Raw genomic sequence first — 17,302 nt, 5'->3', positions numbered from 1 at the left:
CTTAGAGGAGCTGAGTGGCTTTCTGTCTAAGCTAAGCGGTTTTTCCATCGGAGCTGTATCACCTGGCGGGGTCTCTCCCTGCCAAAACCACAAGGAACATCAGACACTATCCCATCACTGCCACGATGACGCTCTCTCTCTCTCTCTCTCTCTCTCTCTCTCTCTCTCTCTCTCTCTCTCTCTCTCTCTCTCTCTCTCTCTCTCTCTCTCTCTCTCTCGCTCTTGCTTTCAAGTCGTTCCCTTTCTTCATCTGTTAAGGGCCTACGTCCATGCTTTCTCCTTGGTGGATGGACCCACACAACAGATCGCTAATCTGATTTAGTCTCCTAACAAGTTCTAATGGGTGCATGTATGCGGTGCATATTCCTTATGATGGGATGGCCCAGTCCAAAAGCGATCCCCATCCCCTCTTGTCCTGAACCCTCCCCATCTCCCGACCCAGTCCCAAACCAACCACAGAGCCGTCCAACACCTTTGCCTGGACTTTTGCAGAAAGCTAACTGTTGTCCAAGCCCTTGAACTGATAACAGCCTCTTTCTCAGCCTGCTATGATTCATCAAGGTCAAGTGATACAGTGAGAGGATTCAGCTACTTGCCATGGTCTGAGGACGTAAGAGACAGTATTCACGAATAGGGTATTTCATAACAGATGTAAAACTGATGATTAGACTAAATATTTATTAATAACGTTGGCAACCTCCACTGCCAATCCAGTTGTAGACACGTACTTCTGTTTATTGAAAAATTCTTCTGCTGTGTTTGCACTCTGTATGACTGTGTAATGTTTAGCTGTCCACAGAATTAGAAACAATGCATCAACAGAAAATTGGACTTTCTCTGTTTTAAACGTTCTCTCAAATGGCACCCAAACACTCATGATCTATCACTGCTCTCTCCTGAGCCAGGGAATTTGCGCGCATGGGATTTATGACTGGGAATCTCCAAGTGTTCCAGTCTCAGCAACAACCCTCTGTCCGTTCTAAAGCATGCCTACTGCCCACAAAGTAACACCATTCTTCTCAAAAGACACATGAGACACCAGAAACAGAAATCCTCGACAACATGTATTGAAGTCTATAGAGATGAATGAAGCTTCGAGTGTGTCACAGGCAGGGGCGGTTCTACACGGGGGCCTACAGGGGCCAGGGCCTCTGTAAACATGTCCCTGGCCCCCCCTGTGGCCCCCCTGAGCTGACTGAAGAAAAAAGAATGTAAAAAGATAAATAAATGTTTTTCTTCTTCTAGTAGTCATCATGAAATGAAGAAAGGACATTGCAGCCTTTTTTGCAGAAAGAAGCATATCATGCTTAGAGAAGCATATCAAGGTATTGAGAGAGCTGAAGAGCTGGAAGAGGGAGAGCCAGAGCCATTTGTATGATTTTAATGTAAAGCAAAATTAAAGTATTTAATGTTAAAATATCATTTGTTTGTTTTTAATGTGCCCCCCTGATTAAACACTGGCCCCCCCTTGGCCCCCCCAGTAAAATGTGTCTAGAACCGCCACTGGTCACAGGTGGCCCCCACATCTGTCAGACACCTGCCAAGACAGAGGGAATCCCCCCCTCCTGGCCCTCCTGAGGACACAACCAGACCCCCAACCTCCACACCCTGGTCTGATAACTAGTGGGGTGACGAGTCAAGACTTCGATCACATACTCCAGAAGCACTTTCTGCATTAGTGGAGAGAGAGAAATGGATCAAGGTTTGGTGTATTCTCGATGTACAGTGGGATCACCTTCACACGCTGACTGTAAATAAACTGCCGTGACCTAGTTTCAGGTCTGCTCTCTGTGGCTGAGGATCGTAGACGGATGCTCTGTCGGGTCATCTGTGCCCAGAGTCTGTTGCCTGTTGAGTGTGTTCCAGCGACAGAGATCTCTGCACTGATAGCTGTAATCTTGAGTCTTATGCCTCTCCTTAAGGGCACTGTTGGTTATGAAACGTGTGCGTGTGTGTTTGTTTGTACGTGCGCTTGTATGTGTGTATGGATGTGTGTGTGTGTTGAGTCCAAGAGGCTCAACGTAGGAAGGCCTCATAGTGAATGTAGGAGACAGCGAGAGAAAAAGCGAAGAAAAAGTGCCACTTCCTGATTCACGAAAAGGAAAAGGTCCGGACTTGATCAACAAAACAAAGTAGCAGTCGGGTGCACCGAGGGAGGTGCCGTGCAAACGCATCGATCACCCTGCTCACCCCGTGCCACGGCTGCTACTGTCACTGGGCCTATTTTAGAAATGAGATCAATGGAATGGAATCAATTCAAGGGAGGTTTCAAAGTGTAACCCCCCCCCACCACCACCACCTCTCCAAATAATGAGTGATACAAAGTGTTCCACCCTCCAGCTCTTTCCTATCTGATGCTGACCCACTTTAGCTGCAGTTTCCCAGAAAAGAACTATGTTTGTGTTCAAGTTTAGAAGCTTCGGGGGGTGTCGGAGACTAACAGGGTGTCACGCTTTTTCGGTGAGGTGGAGAGGGTGGGTCATATGACCCAGGACTGCCATTTAGTGTTTTGCAATAATAGTCATTGATCAACATCTTCTTCTGCTTTTCTCTCAAGCATTTCTGGGTGGCAGCACTCTCGAGTGATGGGGTGTACCTAGGCAGGTGTGTTCAGGCAGGGGACCGTGAAGTAGGGAGAGGTATGGAGGCAGGGAGAGCAGCTGTTACATAACTCTTACACCATGGTATCCCAGAACAGTTTTGACCAGTTATGAATCATCGCCATCCAAACATATGTTTCAAAGGATGTCATATTGTACTTGAGATCATGTTTATGTTGTACTGTGCCTGGTTACAATGAGCATCACAGCATGTCTGTGGTTTACAGATAATGCCAAACCCAAACCTTATGTTGTCCTATTGAATTAACAATCTATGGACTCATTCTTTCATAGCAAACATGTATTTTGACATTTATTATTACAAGATGTATAACACCATTCATCCCCTCGCCCTATGGAAAAACGATACTATGGATACAAATCTAAAATATGAAATATGTTGAAGCATTTTCTTTTAGCCAATTCTAACCTCTAGCCAACACCCACACTATGTTTATTCACAAAGTAAGGCCAGTCTAGTAAGGCCAAGTAGTGTTATGGTCCAGAACCAGGGAATCTCTAAATCCTCACTTACATAATAGTGGCCCTTGGAGTCCATCTAGTGACTTCACAAGGCATTACATCCATGCGTTACAAACATTACAAACATTCCCATACATTCAGAGGGATTGGTGTTGATAACCGATTTGCATGTGGTCAGCATTAACAGGTTGAAATCTGAGGCAAAAAACATGTCAAGTATCCTGAGAATCCACCTGCTGCAAACTAAGCCCAGTCTGCATTCAAGCTGTGGAGTGACAGGGTCAAGGTCAACTCACCACTGGGGCGGAGCTCTGGATGGATACTGTGTTGAAGAAGGTACACATAAGGTATGTAGCGAGATAAAAAAGATAGAAAGGCATTTTGGATGCCACTTAGACCAGGGATCTTTATTAAAGGTGTATGACACATTATATAGAGCACATCTAGAACATATTTCTGGAATTTGGTGATAAAATACAACATGTGACAAGAACACACCATATAATACAAATCTCATACAGCAAAGAACAAATAGTGTCTCATCCAAAACATGGGTTGAATTTGTGTTATCATTAGCATCGAAGGATGAGGTAGTCAGTAAGTGTTTGTTTGTGCATTTGTGTGCGTGTGTATGTGCCAGTGTGCGTGTGTGAATGTACCATGTTAGGCCTATTCAAAAATACATTCAGTAACCCATTACCCTTTTCTTATGAAATAACATGCAATTACTGGCTAACAACAGAACTATCCAAATGGCCTGTAAAGAAATTCAATGTAATTTAAATAGTTTTGAAATTAAATAAAAATCAATAGTTAAAAGTTGAATACTGCATACATTGTATTACACAGAAAGAGTGTAATATCAGAAACATTTGTCAAAACATTTTTACATACACATCAGTGGGATTTGTGAAGAATACCCATATACATGACATCATATTCAACATGTTTTGAAACAAGAAAATAAAAGCAAAATATTATCATCATGCATTTCTGCTAATAATATTTACAAGCAGTATTTGAGAACCATTCAAGTCATTTTTGGAAGCTGTTTGTAGATTCAAAACTCATTCCAAGCATAAACAAATAATACATTTACTTCAGAGTCTTCAATTTTAGGAGAGAAAGCAAAGAAAAAAATAAAAGGCATTACTACAAGAGTGGTAAAAACAAGATGACTGTATTCAATCAGACTGTGGTTAGTAGCCTTAACCTAAAGTCATGCTCATGCAGTCCACTGGCACAAGTAGCACTGTGCTGATGAGGTCATCAGAAAGGGACAGGGCTCACCAAAGACTTGGAGCAGAAAAACAATCAGGAGAGATGAGTTGGGCAACTAACAGTCATTTACAGTAAGGAAGAAAAATGGGAATCTCTCCCTCCCTCCATCCCTCTCCACACTCACACACACAAACACACACACACACACACCTCCCTCTTTATCTCTTCTTCACTCCCTTTGTTCCTCCTCCCCCTCAGACAGGATATCATGTGGGGTGGAGGGGCGGGGCATAGCTGGACCTCTGACATCATGTTTCCTGTCCTGCAGGAAGTCCTGAATCTCCCCTGGCAACTGCCGGAACTTCTCCTGATACTCCGCCTCCACCTGCCCCTGGAGCTGATGGAAACCAAACAGTTGGCGGTTGGTAGTTTGCTTGTGTCAGATGAGAGTAAATGCAGGATTTGCTTGTTTTACACAAATGGGCTAACAGACTAACAGTGCTAATTGACTTTAGAACCGTCAATAAAAAGCTAAATATTTTGTTACCTTTGGTTTCTCGTCCAGAATCTTTTGTTGAATGTCTTTCTGTTGCTCTAGCAACCTCTCTTGACGTCTGGCCTGAGCCTCCTCCAGCTGTTAAACATGTACCACACACTTAGAGATGTACCCCACAGTTAGAGATGTACCACACAGTTAGAGATGTACCACACAGTTAGAGATGTACCACACAGTTAGAGATGTACCACACAGTTAGAGATGTTCCCCACAGTTAGAGATGCACCCCACAGTTAGAGATGTACCACACAGTTAGAGATGTTCCCCACAGTTAGAGATGCACCCCACAGTTAGAGATGCACCACACAGTTAGAGATGTTCCCCACAGTTAGAGATGCACCCCACAGTTAGAGATGCACCACACAGTTAGAGATGTTCCCCACAGTTAGAGATGTACCCCACAGTTAGAAATGTAACCTTCAAGCAACCGTTAATATATAACCTCTGCTTGTTTTAAATATTTCGATATACTATTATATGATGCATTTATTCAAAAATACTATGAGAGCAGCGGTACTCATCAGTGTTGCTCCAAATAAACAGGTCATGTTGACCTCTGACCTTTCTTCTTACCCGTTTGATGTTCTGCACCACCTCATTCACATACGACCTGTTGATTTCCAGCTTCTCCCTGGGAAAGGATTATGGTTAAGAAGGTTACTGAAAGCAGTAAGATCTAAAAACACACATGCTATCGAACACACACATTAGCATTGCCAAGCTGCAAACAATTTCACTTGCACACAAGAGTGTTATTTGTACTTAGTTTTTCTTCTGTGGCATTTTTAAAAAGCTGCTGCAAAGCAAGTGTTTCATTGTTGATTTGATTGAAGTTTTCCTGTATTTCTATGCATTTGACAAGTAATCGTTTTGTCTGCTATGTCATGTATATTTGAGTTTTGTCTGTATTTTGTCTCGTGTCACGTTCTCTGTACTTATTTCTGCTTCGTTTCCACTGTACAGCTCTTTGGTTTCCACTTGCTGTTTTCAAAGGTGCCATTCAAATGAATACCATTGGTTGTATTGAATCAACTTTGACTTGATTTGACATCTGTACTCAAGTGTACAAAAAGCTAAACATGGTCAAAATCCAGGTCTTACTCATCAGCCAGATGCTTCTCTTTGGACTTAGTCTCGTTGATCTTCTCCTGTCTCCTCTTGTCCATCTTCCTCTTCAGCTCCTTCTTCTCTCTGAAACAAGAGAGACACGTTGACACACTCCACCTTGACACAATCTAGAAACACCGATACACTCTAGAAGGCCGGCAGTCCAGGACACTGACGCACTCTGGAGCACGCTAACACGTGTGTCATCAGACTTACTTGTCACAGAAGTCTTTCAGCTTCTTCAGCTGGTTGCTGTGGCTCTCCTCTGCTAAAGCACTCAGTCTCTCCACCAACTACAACACATACTACAGGTCAGACTCAGAGATATTATTTGTTCAAATGCATACTGTTCCTTGGCGCTAAAATCTGAAATACTGTTAGAACTACACTTCCGATCTTAATGAGCTGCCGATATGCGTGTCGCTTTGGACAAAAGCTTCCGTCAAATGACAAAGAGGAATGTGAATATGCTACCTGTGTGTGTGTGTGTGTGTGTGTGTGTGGGGGGGGCACCTGTTTGATGTGCTCTCGTTTGAGGTACTTCTGGCTGTAGTACTGCTCCTGCCTCAGAGACAGCAGCTGCTGGTGCTGCAGTTCTTGCAGCTCCTGCAGGCGAGACTCGCCGTCTTGTTCCAACTGCTGCAGCTCACCCTCCTGCCCTGGAGACGCGCAGCTGGAACACACACGTACACAGTCACACACACACATACACAGCCACACGCACACCAACACAAATACACAACCCCGCACAAAACCCAACGGAGGTCACACAGTGCTCCAAAAATATACATACACACCACATACACCAGCTCATCATGTGTACCGTACCTACCTTTTCTTACCGTCGCGCTTGGCAGCTTTCATCATCGCATTGCGTCTGCGGTTGTGGTCATGCTGGGCCTGGCCGTATCGGACCACATGTTCCTTCACCATGTCTGCGGCCTTCTTCTGGTGTTTCTTCACCAGATCCTTCATCTCCTTGTACTGCCTCTTCTGGTCCCGAAGGTACACCTTGCTCTGCCTCAAGTCTTCAAGGCCAGCAATCTCCACCTCTGGGAGAGAAGACCACTGCATGACCACAGTCTGCCCACACACCACAGAGTAACCACACCACGACCAGATCCATGACCACAGCGTGAGGAAGTGGGCTGACCTATCAGAACGCTCTGCACCATGTCCTCGTTTTTGGAAGCTGGCTTGGAGGATTCTGAAACAACAGAACATCAGGATGTAGCAAAAACAACTACAAGACCACCATCAGTTGATCTAGACCTGGTCCTAAGGGGAATAGTCCCAGTGGACCTGGTCCTGAAGGGACTGGTCTGAGTGGATGTGGCCCTAAGAGGGCTAGTACCATTGGACCTGGTCTTAAGAGGGCTAGTACCAGTGGACCTGGTCCTAAGAGGACTAGTACCAGTGGACCTGGTCTTAAGAGGGCTAGTACCAGTGGACCTGGTCCTAAGAGGGCTAGTACCAGTGGACCTGGTCCTAACAGGACTAGTACTAGTGGACCTGGTCCTAAGAGGGCTAGTACCAGGGGGTCTATGTATGAGTCCTGTACCTGTGGCTGGAGGCTGCTGAGTGGGCATGGCAGTCCTGGGTGAAGGGCTCGGGGCAGGGGTGAGTGCAGGGGCTGAGGGGGCGGGGCTGAGGCCGTTCTCCAGCGGAGCAGGTCTGGGATCAGCCTTCACATCAGACGTCAGGTCAGCTGTGTCCTGATAGGGGAGGGAGGGCTTGTGTGAAAACAAGGGAACATTTGTTGTGGCGTTGTCGAGACTGGACTTAACACCGCTTCTCCACTTCAGAACCAGGATCCTCCATCACAGATACTGATGTCTCCTCCCCCCCCCTCCCCCCACCTCACCACTGCGGGGGTCTCCCCCCTCCCTCCCCCCACCTCACCTCTGTGAGGGTCTCCTCCTCTCCATCCTCCAAGGTGAGAGCCGCCAGCTGTTTGGACCTCTGCTCCAGCAGGTTCACATATCTGATGGGGTTGGACAGTGCCTCGATCACGTCTACAAAACAGACCCTCTCCATTAGGATCAGGAGCAACCCCTGTTCACCGACCCAAACCACCAGTCCCTTAACCCCAAACCCCAACCACCAGCCCTCCTCTACCCCAAACCCCAGCCCCCCAGCTCCAAACATCAGCCCCCCAACCCCAACCACCAGTTTCCCAGCCCTAGTCTGAGTTCTTACAGGTCAATCGTGTTTTCTATGGACCAGCTGACCTGCAAAGGTGTCAGGAACATAGTCCTTCACTTCTATGTAGACGAAGACAGCAGGTAGAATCAAGGACTGGTTCTTCTCGTTCCTGAGGCCTATGTAGCGATAACCTGGAGAGTCCCAACATGGTTACTGCTGCTAGAACAGTTTAGAATACAGAATGACAGGTCAAGCTGACGTCAGTGTAGCCCGAAGCAGGGTCGGACAGCAGTCACCTGGTCGGATCGCTGACACTGGTATGATGCGGTGGCCGATGAACTTTCCTCCTTCTTCAAAAACAGCAATTCTCAGAGAGGCCAACGTAGGAAGAACAACCTGTTGAAGGGCACAGAACAGATCTGGTCTACCACAACGCAGACCTGATCCACTAGAACACAGATCGGGTGTTCTAGAAAATGTCTGGTCAACTAAAACACAGACCTACTGTACTAGAACCCGCCTGGTCTACTGGAACACAGACCTGATTGACCAGAACAAAGATTTGGTGCCCCTAGAACACAGATCCGGTATGCTAAAGACCTCCAACTAGAAAAATGCATGACGACACCTTCTTGAAGATGATGGGCTCCTCGTCCCAGACGGGGTTGATGGCGTTGTTCTGGGAGGTCTTGGTCTTCAGAGCCTTCCTCCTTGTGTCAACTGGCAGGCCGAACATGTCAATCTCCACATACACCCCCACCTTTTTATCACTGAGGAACTGGCCAGAGATGATCTGTGGGAGGGTGATGTAAGAGCAGGACATCCATCCATGGAGAGGAGGGTGTGGTTAGAAGCTTTACAGAAAGCTGGGGGGGGGTTAGGGTGGGGGTTAGGGTGGGTGTTAGGGTGGGGGTTAGGGTGGGGGTTAGGGTGGGTGTAAGGGTGGGGGTTAGGGTGGGTGTTAGGGTGGGTGTTAGGGTGGGGGTTAGGGTGGGGGTTAGGGTGGGGGGGGTTAGGGTGGGGGTTGGGGTGGGGGTTAGGGTGGGTGTTAAGGTGGGGGTTAGGGTGGGTGTTAGGGTGGGGGTTAGGGTGGGTGTTAGGGTGGGTGTTAGGGTGGGGGTTAGGGTGGGTGTTAGGGTGGGTGTTAGGGTGGGGGTTAGGGTGGGGGTTAGGGTGGGTGTTAGGGTGGGGGTTAGGGTGGGGGTTAGGGTGGGGGTTAAGGTGAACTTCTAACCTTCACAGAGAGTGTGTTGGCCACAATGCCGTCCACCGTGTTTTCTGTGAACGGGTCAAAGTGTTTGTCTGGTCTTCTCATAAACTCTGGCTTCAGTCTGTAGCCACTCTTTCCATTGTACTCATACATGCCTAAGTTTAACTGCATGGACAGGTCTGGGAGACAGGGAGGGAGAGAGGAAGCGAAGAGGAAAACGGTTTTACACAGGGAAGTAAAAGAGAAGAACGACATATCACATGGTGAGGGTAAAGAGGTTAGGGCTGGTGACGGGTTAGGATTATGCTAGAAATAAGTTAGTATGATCGGGTTAGGAAGGTCAGGATACAAACTCAACAATAGTTAGATAGGTCAGGGGTCAGGGTCCTTACTATCGTTACGTAGGAGAGGGGTCAAGGGTCAGGCTACCAACTCACCTGAAGTTGGATAGGTCAGGGGTCAAAGGTCATGGTTCTAACTCCCCTGTAGTTAGGTTGATCAGAGTACCAACTCACTTGTATTTGATAGGTCAGGGGTCAAAGGTCAGGGTTCTAACTCCCCTGTAGTTTGGAAGTTCAGGGAACAAAATCACCTAAAGTTGAGTAGGTCAGGGGTCAGGTGTGTGTGTGTGTGGGGGGGGGGGTCAGGTCACTCACTCACCTAAAGTTGAGTAGGTCAGGGGTCAGGTGTGTGTGTGTGTTGGGGGGGGTCAGGTCACTCACTCACCTACAGTTGAGTAGGTCAGGGGTCAGGTGGGGGGTCAGGTCACTAACTCACCTACAGTTGAGTAGGTCCGGGGTCAGGTACGGTGAGGGTCAGGTCACTAACTCACCAATAGTCTGGAAGTTGAGAGCCACCAGCTGGCAGCCAGCGTTCCAGAAGAGCTGAGGCATGTAGTTGGACGAGTCCACCCTGGTGCCCTTGGGGTAGATCCGGCTCAGCTGCAGCTTGTTGTATCTGGGTTCATGTTAAGGAAGAGCCCTCTCCATCCCCACGCTCTACAACACTAACACTGGCAATGCTACGGTATACTGGGAGGATACTCCACAAACTCCACTGGGGACTTGGTCAGCAGCTCCACGGCTTTGGTTTCCACAAAGGAGGACATCTGGAAGCTGCGGTCCACCTCTAGAACAAGCAGAGACACTCAGAGACCGTCCCTCACAAACAAGCTCTGGAGAGGTTGAGGCGGGAAGTTTGGGCTGTCCTGCACATTTAGGGCTGAGGTTAGGGACAGTCTCGTGGATGTTTTAAAGATAAGGTGACTTGTGAATCTTCGTGGTTACAAATCAAGGTAGAAGGGTGTGTGTGTGTGTGTGTTTGTATGTGTGAGACACAAACAAGGGCTTACTTTTGGAAGCCTCAAAGGAGTTAAACTTGGTGGGCTGGATGTAGTTGACCAGAGTGGACATTTCCTCAGCAGCTACAGCCTCTCTCTCTGCTGATCCCTGGATGAAAACCACGACACATTACACCATCCCAGCCTCCAGCTGCTTCTGGCTGCCATGCAAACACAACTTCCGGTCACATTGTAAACAAACGCTAACCTACAGTTTGACTGTTTTTGCCTTTCAAACGGCTGCTTCTTTCTCCATTTGCTAATACAGCTTGGGTGACAGCCTATCCCACGAGGCACCGCCCTCTCACCTTCTTGCAGTCGTCATCGTCGTCATCATCATCTTCATCACTCTCTGCTTCCATTTCTCCTGAGGATCAAGGAATCAAGTGGGGTCAGAGTTGGGTTAGGGTCAGGGTGGGGTTAGGATTGGTTTAGGGTCACAGTTGGGTTAGGGTCAGGGTGGGGTTAGGATTGGTTTAGGGTCAGAGTTGGGTTGCGGTCAGAGCCAGGTCACGGTTAAGTTGATATAAACCAGTACATAGACGCTATTATTAGATCGGCCCTACCAGCAGGATTGTTGCTGAGAGACTCAAAGCCGTCTGTTTGATTGGATGATGGATCAGCACTTTGATTGGCTGGTTGTTCTGTCAGTCGTTTGTTACCCTGGGCTACAGAGGGTTTGTGGGATTTCTTGTTCTTGATGAGAATCTTCCCCATTAGTTCCTGAGGACTGGGGAGAGGCACTCCAGACTCTAGCTGCACACACACACACACACAAGATTACATTCAGAGAGTCATTTTTGTGTGTGTCTAAGTGTGTGTCTAAGTGGGTATGTGTGTGCGGTACTTACTGGGTATTTCTCCAGGGAGTCAGTAAGTAAAGCATCTCCAAAGATGGACCGGCAATACTCTGCCATCTTGGCCTGTTGCTTGAGCCTGTGGAGCGGTTCATTCAAGGGTCAGGCTTCAGTCGGTCTCGTGTTCGTTTGAAAGGTGAGAGGTCGAAGGTGACTTACGAGTCAACGTGGTTCTCGAAGGACAGGATGACAGGGAAGGGGGAGGTCTTGAAGGCACACTCAGCAATGGCCTCTATCACTTCCTGGTTTCGAAACAGGGGAGAGTTCAATGGGACAAGGGATGTGTGTGCTTGTGTATGTGTGCGTCTGTGCTTGTGTATGTGAGTGTTTGTGTATGTGCAGGGCCGGTCCTAGGCATAGGCGGCACAGGCAGCTGCCTAGGGCGGCATCAAGAGGGGGGCGGCAAATTCCGAAGTTCATCCATTAACCACCAGCAGATGGCGCCAAGTCACATATCCGTGTTGCGGTTGGGGGGCGGCACCCCGATTTGCGGGGGGCACATCTCGCCTAAGGCGCCGAATGTGCTAGGACTGGCACTGTGTATGTGTGTGGATGTGTGTTTGTGGACGTGTGTGCATGTGCGCGCTTGTATGTCCATGCAGGTGTGTCCATGCAGGTGTGCGTGTGCGTGCATGAGCACCTTAAAGCAGATTTCCGAGGTCATGGTGAAGCCATGCGTGATGACAGGCTCCTCCTCGGCGGTGCGTCCCTTCCAGCAGTCCAGCTCCACACAGCGACAGCCAGCCAGCATCACCTGACGATACATCTCCACAGAGGAGCTACCTGCTAGCTGACCAGCTGAGGACACACACACACACACACACACACACACTGGGCTTACACACTCATCTCCGCCTATGTGTGTGGGTGTGTATGTTGTGTGCTTGCATGTGTGTGTGTGTGTGTGTGTGTGTACCTGTGAGGTAGGTGTTGTGTGAAGAGTTGATGAAGTAGTGAGACAAGGGGAAGCTCATGTCTTCGCTCTGGTCCAGCTTCTCCGGAGGGATGACGCCGTTCTCGTCGCTGACGAGGTACCTGCTGAAGCCCTCTACGGAGATCTCACCTACAACACACGCGCACACAATTACACAATGAAACGGAATCACAATCTGCTTGACGGTGCCTGTGCGTGTGGGTGTGTTCATACCTTTTCTGAGCAGGTGGTGGTCAGGTTCGTATCTCTCCATCAGGGTTTGGGTCTGGGAAGGCCTCAGAGGGGGGTACAGGATCTCATTCAGCCGGGGGTCTCTCTGTCTGTTGTTGATCACCTCAGTCATCTGGTCGACTGTCATGTAGCTGCCCCGGGCACCCCTAGAGGAGGGAGGGACACCATGACCGGGGAGGGAGGTGGGGAGAGGGGTGGGGGGAGGGGAGAGATAGAGAGAGAGAGTAGTGGGGAGAGAGGCGGTGGAGTGGGGACAGGGGAAAGTGAGAGAGATGGAGAGAGAGAGTTATGGGGAGAGATAGATAGATAGAGATAGATCGATAGACTGACAGATATATTTGGACATATCATTTGAAGATGGGACCCCCCCCATAAAATGCTCTTCTGGCTGTGCCCCTGGTGTGTGTGTCTTAGGAAGGGTGACAAGATTCTGACGATGAACGGGGTGAGTCTGCAGGACATCACACCAGAGGGGTTTGCAGGCAGAGAGAGAGAGAGAGAGAGCGAGAGAGAGAGAGAGAGCGAGAGAGAGAGAGAGAGAGAGAGAGAGAGAGAGAGAGAGAGAGAGAGAGAGAGAGAGAGAGAGAGAGAGAGAGAGAGAGAGGGTATAGGTCAGACTTACTGCAGACTGAAGACCTGACTGAGTTCTGGACGAGGACAGATATTGGCCAGGAAGGTTCTATAGACTTCCGGAGTAAAGTCTTCCACATTAATGGAGTCTCCCTGCACAGGCACATTTGGAATCACATTAGTACTGGTGTGTATGATTGTGTGGATGTGTGTGTGTGTGTTTGTGTGTGTGCACCCATGCAAGTGTGTGTTACCCTTCCAGATGGAAGTTGGCAGCTCTCCAGGGCAGTCTCCACCCTCTTCCTGTCAGCTGAGAACATTCGTAGCATGCTGGGTAAACAACGGGAACCAATCACATCACACGCTCTAAAAGAATGAGCTAATCACATCACATCACACACTGTAGAACAATAAGCCAATCACATCACACACTGCAGAGTAAAGAACCAAGTCACTCACTTCTTGACTGGGATCCGCCCCTCAGTGCTTTGCTGCAGGGTCAGCTTGGTGTAGCTGGGACAGAGAGACAGGCCTCAGAGCATAAGTCACAGTGACACCTGTTACACTGCACTTATCTCTGTGTTAGAACTGTTGAGTGACCGTGTGTTAAGGTTTGCGGCTAGCTGTGTGTTCACTGTGTTAGGGGCTAGCTGTGTGTTCAATGTGTTAGGGGCTAGCTGTGTGTTCAGTGTGTTAGGGGCTAGGTGGGTGTTCACTGTGTTAGGGGCTAGCTGTGTGTTCACTGTGTTAGGGGCTAGCTGTGTGTTCACTGTGTTAGGGGCTAGCTGTGTGTTCAGTGTGTTAGGGGCTAGGTGGGTGTTCACTGTGTTAGGGGCTAGCTGTGTGTTCACTGTGTTAGGGGCTAGCTGTGTGTTCACTGTGTTAGGGGCTAGCTGTGTGTTCACTGTGTTAGGGGCTAGCTGTGTGTTCAGTGTGTTAGGGGCTAGGTGGGTGTTCACTGTGTTAGGGGCTAGCTGTGTGTTCACTGTGTTAGGGGCTAGCTGGGTGTTCAGTGTGTTTGGGGCTAGCTGTGTGTTCAGTGTGTCCCTAGGCAGACTCACGCTTTCTCCAGGCTGGCCTCTCTGTTCAGGTTGTGGCTCAGAAGGTTTGATGCCAGAGAAAACAGATGCTCCGCCCACTCCTTCACACACAACACACAGTAGAAGACATCTCTGTGTATGTGGAATCAGGACACGTGTACATGTAAATGTGTGCATATTTGTGTGTGCACGTCTAGATGCTTGTGTGTAAATATTTGTCTATGATTGTGTTTGTTTCAGCGCGTGCGGACATATTTCTGTCTGTGTGTGTGTGCGTGTGTGTGTGTACCGTGGCATCCTCTTCCTGCAGAGCCATGAAGGAGAGGTACGTGATGTTGACCATGTCCGGTCCAGTCACCACGGTCAACATGCGGTTCTCTATTCGACCAGCCAGGTTGCCCACATCCAACAGCTCCCTCAGTTTAGCCTCCTAAGAGGGAGGGGGAGAGAGATGGGGGTTGGAGGAAGTGGGGGTGGTGGAAGGGGAGAAAGAGGGTATGGGGTAGGAGAAGGAAGAGAGGGGAAAGGGGAGGTAGAGGGGTGGTGGGGGGGGGGAGGCCGAGAGGGAAGGGGAGGGGAGGGGAGGAGATGGAGGGGGAGACAGAGGGGATGGGGGAGGAGATGGAGGAGAGGGGAAAGGGGGAGAGGGGAAATGAGAGAGGGGTGGTGAGGGGAGGGAGGAGCATGAAAGGAGATATAAGGAGAAGGGGGGGATGAACATAGAGAGGAAGGCATGGCGATTGAATTCCCTTCGCAGCACATCAGTCCGGATAACTCCCCTAGCAACACAGTGAGGTGACCTCCATCTAGTGGCCATGTGCCAGCATGTCAGCTAAGGTCTCAGTGGGGGGTCTCCACTCTCCTGGATGGTGGAGTTCTGAATCACAGGTTTCTGAACAGGTAAACCTCTCAGGCTGCGTCCCGAGAGCAGGGTGACAGATCATTAACAGTTGTCCACGAGAGAGCTGGGACGTCAGAACCATCGACCCACTAAGACGACGTTTCGTTCAGGGACCAGTTCGACCACCGTAGTGTTCAGGGAGCAGTGGAACCCCAGCCGGGCTGGGCTTGGTTGGGGTTTGCAGTCGTTACCTTTGGTGTCTTGGTGCTCTTCCCCGTCCGGACGTCCTTGATGTGGGTTATGTCCAGCAGCTCCGTCTCCTGCATCACACAGGAGGGCAGAGAAGGGTGGAGGGACATCGAGAGGAACGGAGAGAGAGAGAAACGGAGATGAAGGGATGGGGGAAGGGGGAGGGAGGTCAAGGAGATGGACTTCGTCTCGGTGGTTTCGTCTCTCTGAGGATCGTTGAGCCTCGTCGGACGGAATACAGCTCAGTCCGGGGACTTTTGTGTTTGTGTGTTCGTGTATGTGTGTTACCTTGTGTATTTGTGTGACTTTTGTGTTTGTTTGTGTGTGTGTGTTACCTTGTGTGTTGTGTGACTTTTGTGTGTGTGTGTGTGTGTTACCTTGTTCTGCTCTGTCCAATGCAGGTAGTAACCATGAGGATCCACCTTCATGGTGACCGGAGTCGCTGAGGACAGATCCTGCAGAGGGAAACCAGGAATTGATGAGGCACTTTACACACAAACGCGCGCACACACACACACACACGCAGACACGCACAAACAGATACGCACACACAGTCAACACACACGCAAACGGCCACACTCTTATATTCTGTCTCTGTTTGGAGGTGGAGCATCTTGGCTATACTCAAGGAGAGATTTAAGCCATGCCAGTTACCATAGCAACATGCTAGCACATTTCTCTATTTCACTTCACTGTGCTTCAGCATACCAGCACACACAATTACACACACACACACTTACACACACGCACAATGTAGCGATGCGAACAAAGCACAGGCGCACACAGAAAAACCCACACACACCTGAATGGGTGGTTTGAACAACAGGTGAATAGGCAAGAGAATGGGAGAAGATAAAGGAAAAAAAGAGAGGAGAGGAGAAGAGGAGAGAAGAGAAGAGAGGAGAGAAGAGAAGAAAAGACAGGAGAGGAGAAGAGTCATACTCACGTCGTCCCATTTCATAAAGCTGGTTCCTGTGCTCAGCGTGGGGGGGACGGTGGGGGGCTTGAGCAGCAGAGCATGGACCCCGGGCTGAGCGCCTGCCATGGACACACACACTCACACACACACACACACACACGCTCTCTCTTCCAAACCGACTCAACCTGCTCGCCACGCTCTCTCTCCCACTTTCTCCCTCTTGTCTTTGCCTGTCCTCCTCTCCTGTTCCTCTCCTCCTTGTCCTTCCCGCAAGACCTCTCCTTCCTGCTCTGGAGGAACAGCAGTATGAGCTGCGGCTGCTCGCCCGGATCTGATCGCTACCGACACGCACCGAGACGGAGACAGATGCGCACAGGGTGGGAGGCGGTGCACGTGTGTGCGCGTGCGGATGCGCGCGCGGCGTGTCTGTGTAAAGCTGTGCCTCCACAAACTGACTCATCTCGGACATGCGCACTGTACCAGCGCCCTCTAGCGCTTCCCACGCACACACACACACGCGCACACACACACAGAGAGAGAGAGAGAGAGAGAGAGAGAGAGAGAGAGAGAGAGAGAGAGAGAGAGAGAGAGAGAGAGAGAGAGAGAGAGAGAGAGACGTGAAAATTACACATATGGCATGTCACAGAACGGATCGTTTAAGCGGAAAAGTTAAGGAACACACGCGCAAAAATCCATCACAAATGAACTTGGAATAAACAGCTCCCCACCTCCCGCAGACAAACACACCATGTCAACTCTTCTGAACAGACATAGAGCCCTGCCACATGGCTAACCCCGTAGATGTCAGACCCCACAGCTGGAAACCCACCTCCTCAGCCCACAGGCAGAAGGAAGAGGAGAGACGGATGGGAGGGCAAACGAAAGGGAGCTAAGACAGGGGACGTGGGAGAGGACAGGGGACGGAGGGAGGGGACGGAAGGGGAGGGCAGGATGAGGACGGGTTGTCGGACGGATGAGAGGTGGAGGGGAGGAAAGGAGC

At 49.5% G+C, this 17,302-nt stretch overlaps 1 protein-coding gene across 1 annotated transcript; it reads right to left on the bottom strand.

The window, feature by feature from the left end:
• Positions 1 to 3,683: 3,683 nt before the first annotated feature.
• On the bottom strand, positions 3,684 to 16,531 carry LOC124474918 (1-phosphatidylinositol 4,5-bisphosphate phosphodiesterase beta-1). The gene is given in 32 exon segments (XM_047031382.1): positions 3,684 to 4,701; positions 4,852 to 4,938; positions 5,434 to 5,491; positions 5,962 to 6,051; positions 6,184 to 6,260; positions 6,481 to 6,640; positions 6,800 to 7,019; positions 7,121 to 7,174; positions 7,529 to 7,682; positions 7,879 to 7,982; positions 8,199 to 8,303; positions 8,409 to 8,508; positions 8,741 to 8,905; positions 9,347 to 9,501; positions 10,155 to 10,279; positions 10,366 to 10,450; positions 10,674 to 10,806; positions 10,970 to 11,025; positions 11,228 to 11,417; positions 11,513 to 11,597; positions 11,678 to 11,760; positions 12,159 to 12,316; positions 12,435 to 12,581; positions 12,666 to 12,829; positions 13,306 to 13,406; positions 13,508 to 13,583; positions 13,713 to 13,766; positions 14,315 to 14,394; positions 14,583 to 14,723; positions 15,386 to 15,454; positions 15,761 to 15,838; positions 16,330 to 16,531. Coding segments are annotated over 32 exon segments (3,621 nt in total). The 5' UTR covers positions 16,429 to 16,531; the 3' UTR covers positions 3,684 to 4,533.
• Positions 16,532 to 17,302: the final 771 nt, after the last annotated feature.

This window comes from Hypomesus transpacificus, chromosome 12, assembly GCF_021917145.1.
Source record: "Hypomesus transpacificus isolate Combined female chromosome 12, fHypTra1, whole genome shotgun sequence".
Lineage (NCBI taxonomy): Eukaryota > Metazoa > Chordata > Actinopteri > Osmeriformes > Osmeridae > Hypomesus > Hypomesus transpacificus.
Note: the sequence above shows the minus strand (reverse complement) of the source record. Positions and strands in the feature narration are given on the sequence as shown.